The 9,684-nt window shown below is 41.7% G+C and overlaps 1 protein-coding gene across 1 annotated transcript; it reads left to right on the top strand.

Moving 5' to 3' along the window:
- Positions 1 to 3,330: 3,330 nt before the first annotated feature.
- Positions 3,331 to 8,050, top strand: CAMLG (calcium modulating ligand; the record flags this gene model as incomplete). The annotated part of the gene is made up of 4 exons (XM_082006090.1): positions 3,331 to 3,496; positions 4,980 to 5,434; positions 6,107 to 6,172; positions 7,859 to 8,050. The coding sequence occupies 4 exons, from the start codon at positions 3,331 to 3,333 to the stop codon at positions 8,048 to 8,050; spliced, it is 879 nt and encodes a 292-aa protein (XP_081862216.1).
- Between the last annotated feature and the right edge of the window lie 1,634 nt (positions 8,051 to 9,684).

Here is a 9,684-nt window from a genome sequence, read left to right as displayed (position 1 = left end):
TATTTAAATCATAAATGGAAGCTATGCAGTTGCATAGATTATGACTTTAAAACTTGTGGTTTGGGTATATTATCACCCAGATGTTGAAAATCATCCTTGCATCTAACAGCCCACCCAAAGTCTGTTTCTTACTATGACTGTATTTTGCTACTATATCCCTTATTTTTTTAAAAAACATAAATGTTGGAGATGGCTTCACTGCTTTACATACACCAGACTAATGGCTGAAGATGTCAGTCTTTGTGGCAATTAACAACTTTGAATTAGGGTCCCTGAGTTTTACCGAATGAACCATTATAAACAAGAATCAAATGAACCCTCTTGGAGTTCTGTTCACCTTGGAAGAAATTTTGTATTGAACTTCGTTAGTTTATTCCCTTGCAGTGGGAAAGGCCTGCTGGTTCACCTTGTATTGCTGTAAGGGCAATACAGGACAGATGAACACACAAACTACCTATGATGTGTCATTTCTACCTACAATTGAAAAATGAGGATGTTGACGATGAACTGCAGAAATAGGCAGGAGTGGCTCTGGTACTTATATGTCAGCATGACAACTCTACCACTGCAAATGTACTCTTACTGTTTAGTTGAAGACTTTTTTTTTTAAACTATTTCTGTATTTGACACATTAGTGTTCAGCCAACATTGTTACCATCCATTTTACTTTGCTCTCATTATCATTTTTAATTTAATATATTTGAGTCTAAGTCCACATAGACTGTGTTGCAATAACTAGAATGATTCACTTTTTTAAAAATTTAGAATTAATTTCTTAACTGAATTTAATCAAAGATCCAGAGTGGCTGTTAAATAGGGGACCATTAAATGTGATTTTAAGGTTCTGTTTACTATTATGGATGTAATCCTTATAGTAAATTTAATTTTGTAAAGTAGTGTATAATATTGTAATATTAAATCTTTGTTTTCTGAACTCAAACATTTGATCTTCAGTATGAAGTTATAAATCTTCCCCCTTCTGAATTTGAGACAGGATTTACTTGTCCTCCTTTTTACAGTTTGTAATTTTCACTGTTTTATCCCTGTAAAAAGTCATTTGTAACACATGCAAATGCTTATTTTATCTGTGCTAATTTATCAGATTTGGCTACTCAATAAAATTAACTGAAAGAACTCATGCAAGTCCATCGGTCCTTTCTTAAATGTAGAATAAAGTATTTGATCAATCGAGATAAATATCATGTACCAACAAGTGATAAATTCTACTTTTAGCTAAAATGTAGTATTTAGGTGATACAACCTGAGAGGGAAATTGAGAAAACGAGTTCCAGCTGACTCAAACTTTTCTTCTGTCACTGGCATTTTTTATCCCTCCAGAGCATCACTGTCAGCTAGCATTGTTATTCAGTTCTACCTTGGGGTTTGTTCTTCCACTAAGCCTGCAGCAGTGCCGTACCCCACTGTGTGGTACCCTGCTGCCCGGCTGGAAGGTGGTCTCAAGAGCCAGCTGACATTGATGGTTGAAATTTAGCCTTCAGCAGTGTTCCCAAGATGGTGATCAATTTTATTGTAGGTAATCCTGTATCTTCATTTAACATCCTATTCTTTCAGTGCCTTTTTGTAAAAGTTGTTCCATCTTACGCTTGCCAATTTTTTTATGAGCTGTCATCATCACTGCTGCTTCTGGTTCATCATATGTAAGTTAATGCATGAGCTTGGTACTTTGACCTCTGCATGTAACAGTTTCTGAATACAGAATTCTGTCATTCTCTAAATCACTTAGTATTGTAGAAATATTAATTGGACTTGTCAGCACAAAGTTTTTTCCCCAGTACATAGAACAATCTGTCCTGCTGCTGCTGAATATCACGACTCCAGCTGTGGCTTGGCGTGTTGCAAAGGCGGCCATCCTAGCAGCACTAGTCTTTGGAACTCCAAGTACAGGATCTTGAAACAAAGTCCTGCTTCAAATTGAAGTGTCTGTGAGTTAGGGAGTGCAAGTCATTCAGTGTCAAGGATGTTGAAGGTAATTAGTTTGAAGTATTGATGGAATGTATCCACGCCACTGTCTTCACGTGGTTTGGCTTTCAGATATTTTTGCTGTATGTGTTAGCTATCTGAATGTTCAGCTAAGGGAAGACGACTGTGGCCCAGTTTTATCACTTTTTGTCACATAAGCAGAGGTGTGATGGACTTTTTATTATACATAAATAAGAATGTTATGCCAATTGTATCTTGCTAGAAAGAACCGAAGACGCTTCCTGTTTTACAACGTTACTGTAATTCTGGAATTCTCGAGAGGCCCTTGTTCCCTTGGGTTTACTTTTTGGGTTCCCATACATTCAGTTACACTGCACTGGGACTACGATTGGGGAAGCTGACCTGTGCTGCCCAACAGGCCCCTAGAAGGCATTTCCCTACGCTGTGCATTCCTTTCACATACTTGTAAAAATGTCCCTTTGCTGGCGCTCCAATAAGCAGCATATTTCTTCCCTCGCTTTGAGCATGCCCAGAGCTGACAAATTAACTTCCTAAACTCAGCTGCACAGCAGCACTCAAAGCTTTTCCAACAGAAAATCTCAAAACCTGGCCCGGCGCCGACCTGTTCTGCCTGCGGAGCACCATGGGGGCTTGCGCTTCATGTGCTGGAAGTAACAGCCTGGCGAATAGCTCTGATGTTCTGCTGCTCTTGCAGGGTCACGATTTCGGCCGTTGTTTTTCTAGTTACGGACCGTTAGGTAAATACTACTTTGGTTAGAGACATGCACGTTCACTTTACGTTTATGCTTTACGTTTCTATACAGAACGCTCCTTCCGTCTCTCTGGATGATAAGGAAAATGTTACCATCCTGTAGGAGGTTTTATATTGCGTTGTTAAGCTGATTTTCCTCACCGAACGCAAGGTGGATTAGCCAGGTTCACTGAAACCCGAATCTTAAGCAAGCTACGGAAAGAGCTGGCCGCCGCTAGCCCTCAGGGCGCGAAGTCACGTCACTGCTGGTTTGCTTTTCCTACAGGCATGCAAAGCCCCTTACCCGGGCTGAAGCTGTCGGCCAGGTTCCCCTCAGCGCAGCGTCTCCCTCGCCGCCCTCTCAGCCATCGCACCCTCACTGCGCTGACGCCCCCGCCGCTCGCGCCGTGCTGTCACTTCCGAGGCCGGAGCGGCCATCTTCAGTGCGGGCGCCGTGTGGTCAGAGAGCACGGCGCGCGAAGGGCTCTTCCCACGCGTCCCCCAGTTCCCCTGCCCTTACGCGACATGGCGGCGCTTGCTTCAGCGGCTGGAGGCGGGCGGTGCTGGCGCCTGCGCGCTGAGGCGGGGCGGCCCCATTGTGCGGCGCTGAGGTAGCGCCGCGGCCTTTTCTGCCGGGGATGGAGGACGCCGGCGGGGCCGGAGCGGCTTCCGCGCCCCCGGGAGCCCCCGCCGGCCTCTCGGCCTCCCAGCGCCGAGCCGAGCTGCGGCGGCGGAAGCTGCTGATGAACTCGGAGGAGCGGATCAACCGCATCATGGGCTTCCACCGGCCCGCGGCGGGCAAGGGTGAGCCGTGCGGCGGGTGGCGGCGGGGCTGCGGCGGCGGTGGTGTGAGGGGTCCTGCCCGCGGGGCTGGCGGGAGCGTCCGGCTGCGGCTTCCTCCTGCCGTAACCGCTTCCCGCGGTCTCCTCTTGGGACGGGAGTGGCCGGCTCCCAGCGGCTGCTCTTTGGCCCCTCAGTGCGATCTTTCGTTTCGGTGACGCTTTAAGTGAAGAACGACCTTCTCTGGCCCTCGAGACCTGCGGATAAAATACGTGTGTCATCAGAAATGTGCCCAGATTGGGGTTTGGGCCTGTTACTGTTCTGACATAGCAAGCAGACAAGCTGCCATTACACTTCAAGTAGTTTTTCTTAGTTGAAGAAACGATAAGTCTCCCCCACGTTTTCATTCAGTAGCTGCTTGTTTTCATAGCTGTGTTTTTATATCAACGTTTTCTCGCATTTGGGTAGTAACCAGTCATTGGATGTTTGTGGTTGGCATGCCGAATTTTCTTGCAGACTCATAGGTAGGTCATTTTTATTTCTGTACATACTTCAAGGAGACTGACTGTGTTGGCAGGAAATAATTTTCAGATTTGAGTTTGTAAGGATGCCCATAAGCCATGAATCGGTTTGCTTTAATACTGAAAAATACTCTTCAAGCGTTGGTCCTGCCTCTCTGGTAGGACCAGACGTGTTCTGCGTGCCACTCGGTTTGGTTTTTGTTCTCTGGCATCACCTCTTTCGCTGCAACATGGGGTTTTCAGGTTTAGTACAGAGCAGGTTAACGCTGCTTTGACTCTGACTATAGAAGAGAACAAGCTGAAGTACAGTGCTTCTATTGCCTGCTCGTTTGTCAGCCTTCAGTGCCCCTCCTGTGTGACTCCCTTTCTGTAAATTTTTGTCTTTTTTTATGTTGCTCCATGTATTTGGAACAACATCTTTCATCTTGCGCGTGCAGCGTTGTTGCTTAACGAAGTCCAGTGCTTTAATTTCTCCATTGCTGACTGACAGCTTCAACTTCTGACCTGCGTTGCGCAGCTTTCTCTCTCGTGTTTGTGCCGTTTCTGAAGAGCACCCTGCAATGCAAAGCACGTGGTACATGTAGGGTTCTTTGTAGGCTGGTGGAGGGGAGCCAGGAGTGTGCTGAGGTCATTTGTGCAAAAATATAATTTTGGTGAAGCTGATGAGCATTTTCAGTCTGGTCCATGCTGTGCTCTTCCCTGTTTGTTATCATCATCTGTGGTGTAACCTAAGTCTGAGTGTAAACCTTTCCTTTGCTACACAAGCAGGTTGTGTATCAGCTGAGCCCATTTCTTTTTAAAACAGGATAGCTTGTATTCGGGTGTGTCAAATGGCTTTTTGATTAATAATTAGAACATTTATTAATCATAAATCTGTCTCTTCGCTTTGGAAGCAGAGACATCAACCCAGGACCCCAATCCAGTAGGGCTAAAGCATTGTTCCATGTATCCGGTGTGCATAACTCTGTGTTTTTGTTTCTCTTTAGATGATGAAAGTCAGACAGAATCAAAGCTTCATCATGAACAAGATAAATCAAACTCCCTTCCCATTCCTTCAGTTTCCAAGCGAATTGTGCTTGGTGATTCTGTCTGTAATATGGCAGGCACGGCTGACCATGCAGGTAGCATGGTAGACCTCAAGGGGGATAAGGACTTGTTCAGTAAAACTCCAGAGCTTGTCAATGAAGGTACAAGTGAGCTCCGTCACCGTAATAGAGGGGAACAGCCATCTGAAGCTGCACCACGGCCACCTAGACATGGATTAGACCAGTACTTATCCAGATTTGATGAAGCTCTGAAGCTGAGGAACCAGCTGATGAATGAGAAGCCAAGCCAAGAGAATGGGAATGCAGTGGAGGAGTTTGACTCTTTCCGCATTTTTAGATGGGTGGGATGTGCTCTGCTTGCTATCGCAGTCAGGGCTTTTGTGTGCAAGTACTTGGTGAGTTTGGGAAACAAACAATCCTATTGTTTTGCTAGTTTATTGCAAACTTAGTGTGAAATACTCTTTATCTAAGACTGAAGTCTATCAGTAGTGACTGAGTTGGGAACTTCAGGTGCTCTTTATGTTTCCAACAACTGTATAAAACAGTGCTTGAGGAGCGGTAGCACTGGAATAGTTCTTGCAGCTTAAGTCCCCTGCAAGTTTATACCCATCTTTGAGCAAGAATCAACTGCTCTTCTTGTTTGGACACTACAAAAGAATAACAGAGTAAGAACAACAACAGTTGTCCCAAGAGAAGCAGATCCTACTCATTTATCACTCTTCTAAGAAAAGTAGTTCCTCAGTATTCCGGATGTCTGCCAGTACATCGTACAGAGGTGCATGGCTGGTACAGCCTGCCACCTCCTGGATCACTGGGCTCATTTTTACGCATTTCTGTACGCTTCTGTGATTTCAGGTTTTTAAAAGAAGATAAGGCAGAACCTTATTTTTGACATGTAACTTGTTCATTTGGGTTTGTAGTATTCAAGAATACTATTGCTATTGCCCACAAATTACTATTTTACCTACCTAGTTTTCTTTTATGACTTAGGAAGCATTAAATTTCTGTGGTTTTAGCTACTACTTCTGACCAAATTAATTTTTGTATATTCTTTTCTGTTCTTTCAGTCAATATTTGCACCATTTCTTACTCTACAACTTGCTTACATGGGACTGTCCAAGTACTTTCCAAAGGTAAAATATTTTTTTCATAATTAATATGAAATTTTTAAATTTAAACTTGTGGTTAGATTGTATTGTTTTAGGACCAATGCATATGAAGTATTCTCGTGTTTTAAACTATAAAATTGAGAGTTACCAATCTTTTTTTTAAAAATCTTCCCAGATTTAGTCCAAATCTTTTTTTAAAGTTGATGTGAAAATGTAGATCAGCAACTTGTTTAGCTGTAGTCTAGTTAAAAGCATCTGACCAGGAAAGCCAGGTAGTTCTTTCATGTTTTAGGCAACTTTTGCTTTTCTCCTAGACCATGCTCTTCTGTGGTTACTGTTTCTCTGTCAGCAGCTGTTTTGCATGTGATACCTGGACGAAATTTGGGAGGATGTTAGTTACAAAATGGGAGTCCGTGGCTTTTAAGGGCTCTGCATTCCATTGCTACTGTCAGTTTGAATGGCAATTTGAAACGAGACATTTATTTGTGTGTGAAACTTGCTGCTTATTGGAAAGATTTGCTATATCACTTGCGGTGTAGCTATTTTTGCTATATCACTTGCTTTATATATTTACACCAGTTAATTATGCTGAAGTTATTTGTTTGGTTGATGATTTTGTGAGGTCTACAGTGCAAGGCAGGATTGAATGATGCTCAATTCATAGCTGAAAGGGAAAATTTAAAAAGGAATAATAGAGTAACTGTAGAAAATCAGAAATAAATCAGCAGGTTTTTTGTAGTTAAGTATATAATTGAAAACTATACTTCGGAGTAGTCATTCTAAGCTGACGTGTCTCAACATAAAACAGTAGAATTAGCCTTAGACTTGCACTAGCTCATCTGCTAGGTCTTTTTGATCTCGTTTCTGCTGTCTTTAAAACCAGCTCTCCAGTTTCAGAATTTAAAGAGGTGGTTCCTTTCCACAACTTGCTTTTACTATACTTATAGCCAGATGAAGTGAATCAGCTTGTTATGCTTCATTTTTCTCGCATGAAACCTAGAAAGATTCTTGAAAGCTTAATTTAGATTGGATTAAATTAAGATATCCTGCAAGTATCATCAAATTACCACAATTTTCAGCCACTGTTACCTTTTCCTGCCTGTCAGACTTCGCATCCTCGGGATTCATCATCTTAAGGACAGAACAGCTTTCAAAGGATTTTTTTTCATTTCTGAGTTCGGAGGATAAAACTGCCAAATGGAGTCATACTAAGATATAGAAAGAAACAGTTGGGTTTCAATTCTAAATAATTTTTCTGTGTTAGAAAATTAACAGTATTTTTTGCCAAGTAGCGTGATGAGATTAATCCTGTTCTGCCAGTGGAGATGCGTGGCTGGGCTTCTTAGACCCAGACTGCCCTTGTCTGGGACTCTTCCCACTCATGCAGAAAGTTGCTGTACAGCCCCACTTACAGCCTCCTTGGAGTGCCAGCATGAAGTAGGCATAATATCTGTGATGAATTTTATCTGCTGTTAACTAGCCTCTCACTCTGCTCCAGTGGATCCATCACAGCATAAATCTGTAGCTAGGATAAGTGTTGTGAATACTGCTGTGTGTCTGGAGAGAATCAATACAAACCTGCTACTCTTACCGATGAATTTAGAATGTGCCTGGCTGTGTGTGAAATTAGCACAACATTCGTGACATGTAAAGCAGAACTGGATTATAAAAGAACTACTAACGTAATACTGTGTTGTTTTTTTCTTTTAGTGTGAGAAGAAGGTGAAAACGACAGTATTAACTGCAGCTCTTTTACTGTCTGGAATCCCTGCAGAAGTGATCAGTCGTTCCATGGACACCTACAGCAAAATGGGAGATGTTTTCACAGATCTTTGTGTCTATTTCTTTACTTTTATCTTTTGCCATGAACTTACTCTGTTTTTCGGTTCTGAAGTACCATGATGGCTGTAGAATACAACGCAGTAGTTACACTAAAGCTTTCTGGACTGTATTCCTTTAACGTTTGACTGTGCAGACAGGTTTAAACCTTCATTAAAATTCGTACCTGTTTGAATGCTTAAAAGGAGCCTTAAATCCAGTCATTTTGCAAAAGGAAGAGCAGGGCCCCAGACTGCCGGTTGTATTGGTTCAGTTTATTTAAATACTGTGTCTGCCTATTACAAATGTGAAGAGTAGGATGCAAGTGTCAGTGGATTATTTATTTGGTTCAGTTAGATGATGCCCTTCTCAGCCTCCTTCATAAACCTTTACAAAGCTGCCTTTGTTCTTTTCAGTGAGAACAAAGAGAAAGAGAATTCCTTTCAACGGAACCATACATATATATCTCTCTCCAGTATGACTATAGCTACCAAGAACTGCTCATTTTGTGGTGTTCCCATTTTTTTTAAGAAAGCGCTAAACAAAAGAAATCCCTGTATTCTGTTGTTCAAGTTCAGAATGTTGAACCAAGTAGCTGCTTCTGGAGAATGTTGGTGAAACATGCCACTTTGTTGTCCTAATCGTTGCCTTGCTATACATTATTTGTTGTGATTGTGAATAATTTCATTTGATGGTTATAGTGCAAAACAGCTAAGCAAAACCAACAGCAAAAAAGTCATGTTGCTTACAAATGTTAATCAAAAAGCAGGAAGAAATAGTATAGTTCATCTCACCTGTTTGTGAGTTTCCAACAACCCAATCCTAGTGTAGCTCATACCTGTGCTTTCATTCAGATGCCTTTTCTTTATTTTAACAGCTCATCTCATGAGGGGAAAAATTGTGTTTATTGGCAACGAACATGCAGTATCAAATGTTTGCTCTAGTATATGTAAAATGTACAAGGGAACTATTTTTTTTTCTAGCTTGTTACAGGAATGCTTAAGACAACTTCTAATGAGACATTAATTTCTGCAGTTTGTTTATTACCAGACATTTGCATGTAAACCGGATCTTAATTGCGGAGAAGTTCTGCTCCTGCTACGTAATACTACACCCCAACAGTATACAGTCTTTGATTCAGCAGAGCTATTTAATATTTAAGTTATGTTTTTGGTGTGCTCTTGAAATTGCCCCAGTGAAATCTCAGCAGCCATTCCTGTTTAAATCCCGTATACTGCAAGTGACAGTGAAATAAAAAATATTGCTTTGAGTTGACTCCCACATGCAGATCTATATATGAAGGGATAATAGCATTTTGTATTTTTTTCTGTGGATGTCCAGCCACGTAGGTGAAAAGATGACAAATACAGATGAATCCTGTCACCGGATAAAGTAGCAAGCTAGCAAATGCTCTTGTTTTCAATCTCGTGAAATTTTGCACAGTGAGAGGAAGGAAGTGTCATTCCAAATAATCAGTTTAAGCACTGATAATCTGTGAAAATTTCTGTTGAAGCTAAATTTGGTATTCTTTTCAACTTGTAGTTTTCTGTTTAGGATCTGGGCTTTCAGGTAATCTAGACCAATGCCTTTTTTTGGCATAGAGAAACACCTGTTTATCTCAGTATTTGTCTGCAGAAATTTTTTTAGGGAGCAAAAGTGTTTGATTATGCCTCCTTAAAGTAAATAGCCCTGCTTTCTGCTTAATCTTCTCTGTTAAA

This window comes from Phaethon aethereus (genome assembly GCF_964289735.1).
Source record: "Phaethon aethereus genome assembly, chromosome: 14".
Classification (NCBI taxonomy): domain Eukaryota; kingdom Metazoa; phylum Chordata; class Aves; order Phaethontiformes; family Phaethontidae; genus Phaethon; species Phaethon aethereus.
This window is presented reverse-complemented; position numbering and strand designations above follow the sequence as displayed.